The sequence below is a fragment of the Castor canadensis genome, chromosome 6 (assembly GCF_047511655.1).
Source record: "Castor canadensis chromosome 6, mCasCan1.hap1v2, whole genome shotgun sequence".
Classification (NCBI taxonomy): Eukaryota; Metazoa; Chordata; class Mammalia; order Rodentia; family Castoridae; genus Castor; species Castor canadensis.
In genome coordinates this window covers 12,147,201-12,162,016 of record NC_133391.1, presented here as the reverse complement: position 1 = coordinate 12,162,016, position 14,816 = coordinate 12,147,201, and the positions used below count along the sequence as shown (strand labels likewise).

The 14,816-nt window shown below is 54.7% G+C and overlaps 1 protein-coding gene across 4 annotated transcripts in view; it reads right to left on the bottom strand.

Annotated features, from left to right (window-relative positions):
* The window catches only part of Eln (elastin), a 35,813-nt gene that overhangs the window by 11,577 nt on the left and 9,420 nt on the right, over positions 1–14,816 (bottom strand). For 2 of the 4 annotated variants that reach the window (XM_020164826.2, XM_020164834.2), the window contains exons 5-22: positions 13,898–13,927; positions 11,943–12,038; positions 11,660–11,701; positions 11,508–11,576; positions 10,793–10,840; positions 9,578–9,649; positions 9,298–9,327; positions 8,539–8,610; positions 7,693–7,734; positions 7,294–7,338; positions 7,032–7,079; positions 4,425–4,508; positions 4,281–4,340; positions 3,553–3,768; positions 1,747–1,788; positions 1,169–1,270; positions 599–637; positions 178–303 (exon numbers count right to left, since the gene is read on the bottom strand). In XM_020164826.2, the coding sequence (XP_020020415.1) occupies positions 178–303; positions 599–637; positions 1,169–1,270; positions 1,747–1,788; positions 3,553–3,768; positions 4,281–4,340; positions 4,425–4,508; positions 7,032–7,079; positions 7,294–7,338; positions 7,693–7,734; positions 8,539–8,610; positions 9,298–9,327; positions 9,578–9,649; positions 10,793–10,840; positions 11,508–11,576; positions 11,660–11,701; positions 11,943–12,038; positions 13,898–13,927 (1,263 nt within the window). The remainder of the gene's footprint in view (positions 1–177; positions 304–598; positions 638–1,168; positions 1,271–1,746; positions 1,789–3,552; positions 3,769–4,280; positions 4,341–4,424; positions 4,509–7,031; positions 7,080–7,293; positions 7,339–7,692; positions 7,735–8,538; positions 8,611–9,297; positions 9,328–9,577; positions 9,650–10,792; positions 10,841–11,507; positions 11,577–11,659; positions 11,702–11,942; positions 12,039–13,897; positions 13,928–14,816) is intronic. The other 2 variants (XM_020164805.2, XM_074075740.1) reach the window with 2 other exon arrangements.

Here is a 14,816-nt window from a genome sequence, read left to right as displayed (position 1 = left end):
GTCGGCTGACATTCCTGAGCCTCCCCACTTGGGAAGGAGGACTCGGTAGAGGAAACTGACTTCTCTCCTCTCCCTCCCTGGGCTCAGTTTTCCCATCTGTAAAACGACACACTGGTGACTGTCAACTTCTTCCATGGGACAAACCAATCCCATATCTGGGTTGGGGACACAGCTCACCTGGCACTCCACCAGTGCCTGGCACTCCTGGTATGGCCCCTGGTACAACACCTGGTATGGCCCCTGGTACAGCACCTGGTACGGCACCTGGTACCAGCCCTCCCAGGGCTCCAGCTACCCCAGGACCTGGAGAAGAGAAAAGTATTCAGTGGTCATGTCTTGTGTGGGGGAGGGGACAGGAGGTGGGAGGAATAGTAGGGCTACCTGGCACCTCCAGTTTGCTATTTTGGGGTGAAGTTGTAAATTGGGTGCCAATAATTCCAACGGTGGGCAACTGGAAAGGGCAGAAGAACTGTGCATGACTTAGAAAGTGGGAGACTGTGGCCCTGCCACCTTGTCCTGGAGGCCTGAGTGTGAGCTCCCTCTAGCCTTCTTAGCCTGGGAGAGAAGGGCTTGGGGACAGACAGGCAGGGCTACTTACCATACTTGGCAGCTTTGGCAGCCGCCGCCTGAGCTGCAGCTACAACGAAAAGCAAAGAAAGAGCCCTTGAGATCCCTTGCCTCTCCCCACCCTTCCCAAGCACCTTAAAGTCCACTGTCCCTCCCACTTCTCCATGGCCTGGCAGAAGGGAAGTTTTGTGAGCCGGATGCCATGGCTCATGTCTGTAATCCGAGTCACCAGGGAGGCAGAGGTTGGGACCATTGAAGCACTATGCTATCTGGGCAAAAAGTTAGCAAGACTCCATCTCAATCAACAAAGCAGGTATGGTGGTTATGCCTGTCATCCCAGCTATGAGGCAGGCATAAATAGGAGGATTATGGTCTGAGGCAGAACTGGACAAAAACTCAAGAGCCTATTGAAAAATAATTGGAAAAATTATTTTAATTGGAAAAATAATTAAGGAAAAATGGGCTGGGGGCATGACTCAAGTGGTAGAACACAGGCCTAGAAAGTGTAAGGCCCTGAGTTCAAATTCCAGTACTGAGAAAAAAAAAGAAGGGAAGGAAAGGGAAGCCCCCCGCCACTCCACTGGGTGCAACTGAGGCTCACGGGAAATACCAGCTCCAAGTCCTCCGACTCCAACGCCAGGAAAGCCCCCAACACCAACCCCATAGGTAGGAATGCCTCCGACTCCGACTCCAGCTTGGGCCCCTGTAGAGGGAAGAGAACCCAGTGGGAAAGACCTCAGCAAGAGCCACTGGGTGGGCTCTGGGGAATGGCTGGTAGGGAAGCAGAGCGCATGCTTCCCCCAAGTGTGGTCCATGGGGACAGGGAACTGTGATGTCTGGGCCCCTGACTGGCCTCCTCCACAAAGCCTTTCTTCCCCCCACTTCTCTCTTCTTGGGGCAGCACCCCTTTGTTGGGGGATACTGTGAGTGGTCTTATCCTCAGCCAGGATTGGATTCCTGGGAGATGGCTCTGGCTAGAGCAGGGAGGGCAGAGAACTGTCCCCACTGGAGAAGACCAAGGCTCCTTTGGTGGCAGATGCACCGAGGGAGACACTCTCCTGTTAGTCCTGCTCTGTGAGGGACTTGCTTTGTGACCTGGGTAAATCGCTCTCCTCTTTTAGTTCTGGTGAAGTAGAGCTGGGGGTGTGGGGGGGTGGGGGTGGGGGGTCGAGCACTCACCGTATTTGGCTGCTTTGGCAGCTGCAGCTGGTGACACAGCCCCTGGAGAGACCAGGGCGGACACAAATGGTCAGGAGAGAATGGAGGGAGATGCTCAATACATATTCCTCTGTTCATCGATCTGTCTGTTGGTACATCTGCTATGTATTCAGTCAACATAGAGTTGTTCACCAATCCATTCATCCACTGAACTGGATGTCTGTCTGTGTTTGGACTTTAATCCACTCACCCAAGCTAACTCCCACCAAACTCTCTATCCACCCATGCACCCATCTGTCCATCAACTTTTCCACCATCTGCCTTCATGTAATCTTCTTCAAATTATCCATTTTGTATTTACCTATCTCCTACTCATCCATCTATCCATATGCTCATTCAACCAATTATCCATTCATCCATCAAGCCATCCACTCAATCATTCATTTATTCATCTACCTATCAATCCACCCATCCACCCATCCATCCATCCATCCAACCATCCATCCATCCATCCATCCAACCATCCATTCATCCATCCATCCAACCATCCATTCAGCCATCCACTCACCCATCCATCCATCCATCCATCCATCCATCCATCCATCCATCCAGCCATCCATCCATCCAATCATCCATCCATCCATCCAACCATCCATCCAACCATCCATTCAGCCATCCACTCATCCAATCATCCATCCATCCATCCATCCATCCATCCATCCATCCATCCAACCATCCATTCAGCCATCCACTCATCCAATCATCCATCCATCTATCCATCCATCCATCCGTCCGTCCATCCAACCATCCATTCAGCCATCCACTCACCCATCCATCCATCTAACCATCCGTCCATCCATCCATCCATCCATCCATTCATCCAATCATCCATCCATCCATCCAACCATCCATTCAGCCATCCACTCATCCAATCATCCATCCATCCATCCATCCAACCATCCATCCATCGATCCATCCATCCAACCATCCATCCAACCATCCATCCAACCATCCATCCATCCATCCATCCATCCATCCATCTAACCATCCATCCAACCATCCATCCAACCATCCATTCAGCTATCCACTCATCCATCCATCCATCCATCCATCCATTCATCCAATCATCCATCCGTCCATTCATCCACACACCCACCCTTCCATCCATCCACCCATTCATCTGTCTACCCACTCAGCCATCCATCCATCCATCCATCCATCCACTCATCTGTCCATCTGTCCATTCACTATCTTTCTAACCACTTATGTAGCTCCTTACCTACCTATCCATCTGTTTTTCTCCATACCCATTTATCTTTCCATCTACTTTTTAACTCCTCTATCTGGTCATCCGCGTATGTACATCGTTCTTGCCTCTATCCGACCATGTACTCACTCCTTTTTCATCAGTTTCTCTACTCATTCACATGACCACTTACCTGTCCACTCAGTTGTCCATCTGCCCATCTGTCCATCCACCCACCCAGCCACCTGTCTACCAGCTAGTGAGCATGTATTCAGCTAAGGGCTGGGAGCACAGATGAAAAAGACACAGCTCTTGCTCTCTAGGGCTCACTGAGAGCCAGAAGGGGAATTGGAGGTGATGCTGGTGGTGGTAGATAATTAGGAGGCTGTTATAGGCCAAGGAAGGAAGGATGAGGGATGAGGCACAGTCAAGAGTACAGATGGATGAGTGAGGAACATTCATGTCTTGGCACTAGTCTCTACATTGTGCTCTGTCTGTCTGTCTGTCTCTCTCTCTCTCTCTCTCTCTCTCACACACACACACACACACACACACACACACACACACAAAGCCCATCTTACCTGGTCCACCCACGATGCCTGGGCCTCCAACACCTGGAACTCCAACGCCTGGAATCCCAACTCCTGGGACCCCAACTCCTGGGACCCCAACTCCTGGAATCCCAACTCCTGGGACCCCAACTCCTGGAATCCCAACTCCTGGGACCCCAACTCCTGGAATCCCAACTCCTGGGACCCCAACTCCTGGCCCACCAGGCACCAAGCCTCCAGCAGCTCCTGTGAAAGGAAAAGGGCTGTCTTCCTTGCTTGAGTTCTGTGGCAACCTCGGTGGGCCTCCCAGGGAAGGGGATCCAGGGGAACTCTGGGGTGACACTCAGTCCTGAGTGCAGGATCACATGCAGGTGAACTGACATCTCCTTTGCAGGGATCCAACTCATCAGAGAGATGGGTCAGGGGAGGCGGGTGGGAGGACACTAAGAGAGGCCCCAAGGAGTTCTGGGGTTTAAATCTATGACTTGGAAGAAAAGGATCAATTTCTAAATCAAATCAGAATTCCTGCAGTGGGGACCCAGGCCCTGGGTGGGGCTAAAGTGGAAGGGGCCAGGTGCTCCCCATGGTCCCCTCTCCCTGCAGAGCCAATCCACGGAGAACCAGGAGGTGGCAGCCCAGGTGCAGGCGTGCACTTCTGTTTGAGGTAGGGGACTCCGTAGGTGGACAGAGGCAGAGTCCCTCCAGCCTCGTGAGTTGGAGTCCCCAGCATCCACAAGGTACTGCCTGGGGACACTCACCGTATTTAGCGGCCTTCGCAGCAGCCTTTGCAGCTGCTGCAGCTGCGGGAGTCCCAGCCCCTGGAAAGACAGCCACAGAGGGTGAGGTGCTGTCCTGGTGGCCTTGTCAAGGACACCTCCGTCCCTAGTTGCCATGGACGCTACCTGCAATGCCTCCGATCCCAGGAATGGCGCCGGCTCCTCCAGGAAGCCCTCCAACACCAGGGATGACTCCAGCTCCACCGGCCCCTGATGGACAGGGACAGTGCGATGTGACTCCCCATGGTCCCTTCCTGAGCCGGGCAGGAAGGCCACCCGGATGCTAGCCTTTCAACCAGCCCTAGCCTCTGGGGGAGCCAGGTCCCCAGCCTCTCCAGCTGGGCTTGTTTGGGAAGGTCCCCACCCCAGAGTTCTTGATTTGGCCTCAAAGTGTCTGTTTCAACACGCTCATTAAGGGAGTTGGATGCTTTCAGACAAATCCCGCTCTAATCACTGCTACATACGGAGAAACCACAAGCGACCGCTCCCTGGGCCAGAGGGGCCCCCTAAGGAATGTTCAAGGCTTCCTCTCCCTGTGTTCTGGAGACTCGGCCAAGTTCACAATCCAAGCGCCTGGCTGCCTTACTCTGGCAGCCCCTGGCCGCCAGCTCTCTGGCTCCCACATTCCAGCCAGCCCCACAGCTACAGTGGGCCAAGGGCCTCCATGTCTAGAGGGAGGCCTGGGGGGACCTCCAAGAGGCAGGTCCCAGCTTCTCCCATAACCCTGCCTCTGGGCTGGAGGGAGCTGTCTTCTGTCCCCCTCTGGAGATAAGGGCTCTCTGGTACTGGGGACAGAGGAAAGGATATCAGCCCCTCAGTCGTCTGACCTGAGTTGGAAGTTTTCCTGGGGTGGGAGATAGGTGCTCATTCTGCAGAACGCATGGGCACAGCAAGGTTTTCCAAATGATTGTAGACTTGAGTGAGTTACATTTTTATAGTAGAAATTAAATGGATCATGACTATTGTATTTTTTAAATGCTCATATAGATACCACCTAAAATTATCATTCTAACCTCCATGCATCTTTTTTTGGCAGTACTGGGATTTGAACTCAGGGCCTCACGCTTGCTAGGCAGGTGCTCTACCACTTGAGCCACTCCACCAGCCCCAAGGCACCCTTCTACTTGGGCTTCTCCTTCCTGTTTTAAGCACATGGCAAACTCCGCTTCTATTTTAAGATCTGAACCGAGTGCTGGCTTCTCTGGGAGTGTCCCTAATTTTCCCCAGGGAGAAATAATGCCTCCCTCATTGTCCAGTCAAGATGTCACCTGCTCCCTATGGATGGGGGGAGAGAAGGAGGGAGGGAGGGAGGGAAAGAAGGAGGGAGAGAATGAGAGGAAGGGAGAACTGATGTAGTGATAGAGAGAGGGAGGGATGGGGAAAGATGGAGGGAGGCCATAGATGGAGGCAAAGTGGATGGATGGATGGGGAGGGAACGGGGGAGGGTGGGTTGGGGAAGGGTATATGTGGGAGGAAGGGATAAATGGAGGATAGGTTGATGTATGGAAGAATAGGGAAGGAGGGGTAGAGGAATGGAGGGTGAATGGATGAGTAGGATAGGGAGGAAGGAAAGAAGGATGGATGGATGGAAGGATAGGGAGGGAAGGGTAGAGGAATGGGTGGAGGGATGAATGGATGAGTAGAATGGGGGAAGGGATGGAGGGAGGGACGGATGGATGGGTGGGTGGGGGAGAGAGAGACAGGGAGTGAAGGATGATGGATGGGTAGAAGAAGGAGTGAAGAGTGGAGATAAGGGAGGATGGAGGGAGGGATGGATGGACGGATGGATGGATAGATGGAGGGATGTTGGGATGGAGGGACGTTGGGAATGGAGGGAGGGATGGATGGATGGATGGAGGGATGGATGGAGGGATGGATGGAGGGATGGATGGATGGAGGGATGGATGGATGGAGGGATGGAGGGATGGATAGAGGGATGGATGGAGGGATGGATGGATGGAGGGATGGATGGATGGATGGAGGGATGGAGGGATGGATGGATGGATGGAGGGAGGGATGGATGGATGGAGGGATGGATGGATGGATGGATGGAGGGATGGATGGATGGAGGGATGGATGGATAGAGGGATGGATGGAGGGATGGATGGAGGGATGTTGGGATGGAGGGATGGATGGAGGGATGGATGGATGGATGGATGGATGGATGGAGGGATGGAGGGATGGATGGATGGAGGGATGGAGGGATGGATGGATGGAGGGATGGAGGGATGGATGGATGGAGGGATGGAGGGATGGATGGATGGATGGATGGAGGGATGGATGGATGGAGGGATGGATGGATGGATGGATGGAGGGATGGATGGATGGAGGGATGGATGGATAGAGGGATGGATGGAGGGATGGATGGATTAAAGGATGGATGAATGGATGGAGGGATGTTGGGATGGATGGAGGGATGGATGGATGGAGGGATGGATGGAGGGATGGATGGATGGAGGGATGGAGGGATGGAGAGATGGATGGAGGGATGGATGGATGGATGGAGGGATGGATGGAGGGATGGATGAAAGGATGGATGAATGGATGGAGGGATGTTGGGATGGATGGATGGATGGATGGAGGGATGGATGGATGGAGACGGAGGGAGGGATAGATGGATAGGTGGGGTGGGTGGGGCAGGGTGGCCAGCTGCCTGTGAAACAGCTCTCAGTAGGAGTAACAAGGATGGGGAGGTGGGGACTGGGAGCTGGCAGGGCCCTCCAAGGCACTCACCATACTTGGCTGCTTTGGCTGCTGCAGCTGCGGCCTGGGAGCCGACCCCTGGGGGAGGGAGGGCCAGTGCGTGAGTCCCAGGACAATCCACTTGGACCCCTGGGCATGGGGTGGGGGCTTTGCAGCAGACAGGCTGCAGAGCTGCCCCCTCACCTGGATCTGCCTCCAGGTTCTCACCAGGGGCTGGCCTGCGTTTCAGAGAGACCCTGGAGCTGGGGTAACCAGTGCCTCTTTGGTTGCAAGAGGGTGAGGCTTTCCTTACCTGTCCCTGTAGGGTAGCCAGCCTTGCCCCCTGCCCCTGCCACACCTGTGAGATAGAGAAGGCTTGGTGATCACCTGCTGCTCTCAGATCCCTCCGATGCCCCCCTCTCAGGTTCCCAAGTCTCTCTGTCACCCCCAGCCAAAGTGCAAACGAACATGAACCTGGGCATAGGACATTATACCCATTTTATAGACACTGACGCTGTCTGAGCCCTCATGATAAGTGACGGGCCAGGACTGAGAGTCAAGGTGAGTCTAACTTTCAGGTAGTGTTCTTTTTTTGGGGGGGTACTCATTCCAGCACCCACCCCTCCCCCAGCCCATCTAGGTGGAGCTGGAGCACCCTGCCTGGTCCCTGGAGCTGGAAAGAGCTGGAGGCCCAGCAGAAAGGATGCCTTACCATAGGGCAGTTTTCCGTTGGTGTAGGGCAGTCCGTAGCCACCTAAGAAGAGGCAGGGTGGGCTCAGGGACCACCCCACAGCTGCCCATACCTTGCTGGGTCACTAGCTACCTAGCTCAAGGATCCTGAGCTGCGGCTAGAGGCTCTCGGGTGGAGGAGGGAGACAGCTCCAGCCAGGTCTTGATGGGATGGCAGTGTGGCTGGCTTGACATCAGAGGATTTTTTTTTTCTTTTCTATTTTTGCAGCACTGGGGTTTGAACACAGGGCTTCGCACTTGCTAGGCAGGCCCTCTTACTGCTTGAGCCACTCCTCCAGTTCTCTTTTGTGATGGTTTTTTTTTTTTTTTTTTTTTTTTTGAGACACTATTTGCCTGGGGCTGACTTTGAGCAGGCATTCTCCTGATCTCTGCCTCCTGAGTAGCTGGGATTACAGACGTGAGGCACTGGTGCCCGGCTCCAGTCCTGTTTCTTGCCATAATGACCATGAATTCCCATCAGGGCTATGGGCCTCTGTGTGTGCACATACAGGTGTGCACATGTGTGTGTCTTGCCCCTGAGGACTACTTCCTCATGCTTTCTTTGGCTGATCAGAACTGACTTCAATACCCAGGGACTCCCTGGTGCCCATCGGAAGAATCACAGGCCAAACAAATTCTCCTCAGGCCGACTTTGACTTCTCAGCAGGAGCCCAGCCTGTGTGTGTGTGTGTGTGTGTGTGTGTGTGTGTGTGTGTGTGTGTGTGTGTGTGTTACTGCGGATAGTACCCACAGCCTTGCACATGTTATTGATGAACTCTGCACTACACCCCAGCCAAGTCAAACCCCTTGACACCTCCCTCTGACTTACCTGGCAGCTTGGGTGCTTTGATGGGGTACCCCAGTGGGACACCAGGCTGCTGGCCTCCAAAGGGTCCAACCCCTGTGAAAATAAAGAGAACAAAAATTTGGGCTCTGTTCTTTGGCGAGCAGCCCCTTCTAAATTCTCTACCTGAGATTCCTGGGATTTGAACTCAGGGCTTTGAGCTTGCTAAGCAAGCCTTCTACCACTTGAGTCATGCTCCCAGCCCTTTTGTTTGTGTTTTGTTTTTGAGACAGGATCTCACTAACTTTGCCTGTGCTAGCCTTGAACTTAAAATACTCCTGCCTCTGCATCCTGAGTAGCTGGAATTATAGGTGTGTACCACCATTCCTGTTCCTTGGTGCTCCTCTTTCTGAGCAGACAGAATGAGCTCCTCCCCATTGCTTCTGCCTGGAGCTCCCCTCTGCCTGTCCTTTGTGGGTCAGTGGAGCATTCCCCAATGACAGGCCACCTCCTCCAAGAAGTTGCCAGGGTCTCAGGACCTAGTTCCAACTTACAGTCCTCAAACCCCTGGCACAAACTGCTGGATTTTTGGGGCTCTTTTGGGCCTTACACAGATGGGGTTTGAGGTGGGAGGCAAGACTGTGACTGATGCCACTTTGTGCAGAAGTCAGGCCTGAAGTGGGGGGCATGAGGGGAACTGAGCAGGCTTGGGTGGGATTTTGGGTACCTACCCTCTCTTGGGGCTGTGCTGGCTACCTGTGGGTCCTCCCACCCTCCCACCTGGAGGGTCCAGCCTTGCCTTACCTGGGATTCCAGCAAAAGCACCACCTCCACCTGCAATGATATAAAACTGTTATCCTTGCACCGTGGAGGCGGGGCACATGGGTTCCACTGGTTGGTGCCAGACAGACAGTCCTGGACAGTGGCCGTCTTACATATTCTGGGCTTGGGGCAAGTGAAGTGCCTACCCAGAGGGCCTGGGGCAAGCTGGGTGTTCCCACTCGCATCCCATACCCCAGACCACAGGGACCTGCAGGCAAGTAGGGTGTCCTACCCTGGGTCCCTAGCCCAGCCAGCTACGTACCTGGGGCCTTGGGCTTGACTCCTGCTCCTGTGGGAACTCCAGGGAGCACCCCAACACCAGGGAACCGACCTCCTGAGTGGCAAAGATGGGTATGGGAATGAAGATGAGGCTTAGCACCCCCATCCTGCCTGGGATCCCCCACTGATCTCAGTACTACTGCCAGTCACAGGCGAGGGCCATGAGGCAGGAGACAAAGGACCTGTTTGTTTGGGGACTTTCCTTGCCTGCCTGGCCCAGGGACAGAAAATCTGAGTTTTCTTTTCTTTTCGTTTGTTTGTGGTGCTGGGGATGGAACCCAGGGCTTTGGGCAGGCTGTGCAAGTGTTCTACCTCTGAGCTCCACCCCTAGCCCAAGTTCTGAGTTTTCCCATCAAAAGGAGCTCGTGCCTCAGTGGGCCTCATTCTTAAACTGAGCTAATCACAAATCCATCCAAAGCCAGTGTGATGTGGACAGCGCCTGGGCTGAGCCAGTAACTCCCACCTTTCTTGTCTCCCCTGGGGCTGGGCCACCTTTCCTGGGAGGTGGAGATAGGGACCTCTGTGCTAGCAAATTCTGCAGAATGGCCTGAATTTGGACTTTTGGGGGGTTTTTAAGAGGTCATATATTGGGTGGGGTGGCAGGTTCTGGTAAGGAAGGGAGGCAAAGGGGCAGCTGTCAGGGTCTCCCATAGGGCAGGCTGGCTGGGCGTGCCCTCTGGTGACTCACAGCTTTTGGGAAACAGCTGGTCATACTGGGAACCCACTCTGTCCTTCGGGGCCTGCCTTAGACTGTGACAAGGGTGTGGGCCTGGGATTGGGGGTTGGGCTGGGGAAGCTGACTTTTTTATTTTTATTTTTATTTTTGTGGTACTGGGGTTTGAACTCAGGGCCCTCACCTCGTGCCACTCCGCCAGCCCTTTATTGTGATTTTTTTTTTTTTTTTGAGATGGGGGTCTCATGAACTATTTGTCTGGGCTGAGTTTAAACTGTGATCCTCCTGATCTCTGCCTCCTGAGTAGCTGGGATTACAGGCGTGAGCCACCAGCTCCAGCCTAGGAAGCTGACTTTTGATGCTAGGGACCTATGTCCACTACTGGGGCTCTGACACTTAGAGAAACAGCCACGGACCAGGACCCAAGGCCTCTGGTGGCTTCTGCTTGGGGGGTGGTGGGGGTGCCAGGGAGGCTGACGGGGCTGTTTTCTTTCTAGAAACCCCCCTTCTCCTTCTTGTGCTCACCTGCACCTGGGAGCACACCACCTGGATATACACCCGGGAGTCCCACACCTGCAAGGCGAGAAGGAGGAAGGCTGTGAGCAGCAGCTCAGACCCCTCCCAGGCCTTCCCACCCTGGTAGCCCCAGGGGTCTCTGGACCAGCAGCCTGTGTGAATGTCAGGGCAACAGAGGACAGACAAAGGGTGACTAGCCTCCTCCCATGGCTGTCAGAAGTCATCTTGCAAACTCTTCTGCACAAGGATTTATCTCTGTCTCCTGGAGGCTGTTTACCCTGAGCCTGGCCCAGTCAGCCCACCTCTGGCTAACAGCTTCCAGATGTCCCCTCCTGCTGTGTGCACTCAGGCAGCCTTTTGTTTAACCTGAAGTCACTTCCTAAAGAGCTTGGTGCAGGGAAATGAGCTCCAGATGGGTGTCAAGTTCACCCCAGTCTGCTGGGACCAGCTGTGCACCCTCCTTTCCATTCTGAGCCTTGGTTTCCCCATCTGTCACCCAAGTCTGTCACAGAACTTGTTTCTGAGGTCTCTTTCTGCTCCAAGATTATAAGAGAAGGGTCTGGAAGGCAATTTCCTCAGTCTCATCTACTTGTGTGGCCTGGATTGATGTCCCCTGCCCTGTGACAGCCACGGCCTGCCTTTTCTTCTTCAGTGTGATGGAGGCAGAGGTTGGCTCTGGTCCCTCTGACATCTGCCCTCCAGCCCCCCAGGATTCCACACTGACCGGGCACCTTCCCAGGCTTTCCGCCAGCTCCGACTCCAACTCCCACTCCGGCCGGAGGCACTGCCACACCTGCGTGGAAAGAGACCACGTCAGTGTTGGCTCTCTCTGGGCCTGCAGGCTTCACCTAGGAAACTCAGGCCTAGCCACCATACCTGTGGACACTCCTAAGCCACCAACACCGCCCAGTCCAGCACCTGCAGAACCCAGAGGGGGAGAGGTGAGGGAGCACGCAAAGGATGCTGGAAGGCAAACAGGCCCTGGACCACACCTGGAGGGTCCATCAACCTATTAGGGACTGAGCACAAGAAGCTGTCTCCCCAGCCTCAGCAGATTGGAGTTGAGGGTCCTGCTCACCTCCTCCCAGGCCTGGACAAGGGATGGTTCTTTCCAAAACGGGGACACAGGGAAGCCAGGGGCCCAAAGAGTGTCACTCACCGGCTTTGGCTGCAGCTTTATAAGCAGCAGCTGCACTGGCAGCTGCACCGGGCACCAGAGCTCCTGGGAAGGCGCCTCCAGGAAAGGCCCCAAGCCCTGTGGAAGAGAGGATGGGGAGAGGCCCTGCGTGGTCACACTGCCAAGGCCCAGTCCCGCCAGCCCTGTCCACACTCAGGAAGCACCTTGGACTCTGTAGGTCTGAAGGGCCACGAGGAGACCGGTCACCAGGACCGGATTCCGGGTTGGAGTCACTGTGTCAGGCTGCTCTGCTCAGCCTGAACAAGCTGTGCAGGTCTTCTGGGTAGTGTCCATCTGCCTCCTCCAAAATACCTTCCTCTGTCCCCTGGTAAGCCAGCCCTGGGTCCCCTAATTGCCTGTATTCTGAACCCTCATCACTACATTGTAACCGTATCCAGGGTCCCCTGCGACATCTGTCCCCTGCCTGTGCTCAGGGCAGGTGGCATCAATTCCCTGTCATCCGTGCCAAGGACAGCAATTGGCTTGTGCTCTATCCTCACTGCTCTCTGCACCAGGTAGATTCATGGGCTGGGCTTAGGGGCTGCCATTTCACCCCAAAGGGGCATCTTTTTTTTTTTTTTTCAGTACTGGGGATTGAACTCAGGGCTTACACCTTTATTTAGCCTTTCCATCAGCCCGTTTTTTTGTGATTTTTTTTTTTTTTGAGATAGGGTCTCACAAACTATTTGCTCAGGACTGGCTTTGAACCTTGATCCTCCTGATCTCTGCCTCTCGAGTAGCTGGGATTACAGGCGTGAGCACCAGCACCTGCCCCAAAGGGGCATCTTGTGCGGGTGTCAACACTAATCTGCTCCAGGGCCACCGCCCGCGAGCCCTCCAGGGCCTGTAGGGAAGAGACAGGTGGTGAGAATAGACTGGTGCTCAGTGTGAGAGGGACCTCATGAGTGGGGACCTGACTGGCATATGGCAACTCAGGTCTGTAAGTTTTGGTACTCCATGTATGTGTGTGGTGACACTAATGAAATAGCAGCCACAGTTAAATAGCAGCCACAGTTCAGGGACCAGGTAAACATGACTGTGACAAACATCCCTAACAAGCTGGGCCGGGCCTGTGTGTCTCATAAGACCCCCAGCAGCACACAGGATCTAGCCGGTGCCAGAGCTGAACTGTCTGTGAGCAAGACTTCACCCAGGCCAGGCCGGGCCTTGTCCACGCGCTACCCCACTCCAGGCCTCTCCTCTGCTTCCCGGCAGGTGTGTCCTGACTCAGCCCTCTCCCTTCACCTGGGGCTGGGACTCCCTTCTGTTCCCCACCATCTGTTTGTCTTTCTGTTTAGCCTGCCCTGCTGTCCAGGAACCAGTGGGTCCCTCTGGCTCTCGCTTTCCTACATCTGGGCCCAATCTCTCCCCCGCCCCCAACCCCCTTCCAGGAGACATTCCACAGCCTTGGCTGGGACTCATGGACAGTCAGGTTGGAGTTCGTGACCATGCCAGGTTTGCTTCTAGTTACGGGGAGTCTGTCCTGGAAGTGCCAGCCCGGGCTGCAGGATCCAGAGCTCCGGTCACAGGGCCTGCTGAGCCCTGTGGGGGTCCAGCTGGCTCCCCCGGGCATGGTCTCTGTTCCAACCCGCCATTTCCTCTCATCTCCTACTTGGGTGACCTGGACCTCTGTCAGGTGGGTCTGTCCTTCCCATGTGGGGTAGTGTGGTGGTTGGATGGTGTGGGGCCACCAGAAACACTTCCTGACACCACCTCCCCTTCCCCTTCCCGGCTCTGTCATCGGTTTCTCTCCAGACAGCCCTGTTTCCTGAGTTCCCAGAGGGTTGGGGACATGCTCAGACCTTTCCTTCCCCAGAAGGGCTGACGGGGAAGATGGGCCCGGCCAGGAAGTGAGAGGAGGCTGTGACCGAGGTGGGGTCAGGCCATTGGCCTTTGTTCCACGGTCCCATCTGGCACCCACTTCCCTTTGGACTCACCTGCTCCAAATGCCCCCAGAAGTCCAGCACCTGGAAAGGAGGAGAAAGGGAACAAGATGACCACAGCTGGGAGAGTTCAGGACCCTTTCAGTCCACCTTCTTTCTTTCTGAACTCAGAAAGTTCTAGATTCAGATCCTGCCTCCCCTATCCACTCTCTGTGTGCACGAACAAGTCACGTCATTGCTCTGAGCCTCAGTTTCCCCATGTCCTTGTGGCTTGCGTGTTTTCTACTTTCCTAGGGCCAGGGAGCCTGGGAGCAGACAGCTCCCAGTGTGTGACCTGCCAGGTGCCCAGGCAGTGCCCCCTAGCCCCTTCCTGTCCTTGCCCACACTTGTCTTGGTGGGCGGCTGGCCTCCAGCTGGTGCTGTGGGTGTGGGTGTTGCTGACTCCCAGCTGCCTGGTCCCCCACTGAGAGTCAAGGCAGGGTGGGGCCACACCAAGGAGCCGCTGCCAGGCCACCCACCCTCTCTTGCCAAGGGATTAATTGTTCCCAAGCACAACAGGCGAACTGCCTAATGCCCTATCTCATCCTGCCTAGGCAGGCCCGGATGTGCCCCCCAGCCCAGGATGTAGGTGCTTTCCTTTGGGCCTTTGTAAATCTGAGTCCTCAGACTGAAACACGACCTGAGGGAGGAGGCCACGGACTCTAGTCTCTTGTCTTTGGACAGTGCCCTCTTCCTCCTGAAGAGATACTCTGAATTTCCTCTAAGTGCACTTCTTTGTCTTCAGCTGGAAGTTCTTTCGGAAGTCTGACTTAAGTTGTTCATTCGTAAAAGTTTCACTCTGCATCCAGAAGTCTCGGTCTTCCTTCTAGCATATAGTGACAACCTGTCACGGTTCTTCTGCTGTCAGTGGATCAACCAGGGCATCCTGAAGCTTTGGAACCATGACCTCTAACTCTGGGGTCTTCTAGGCTAA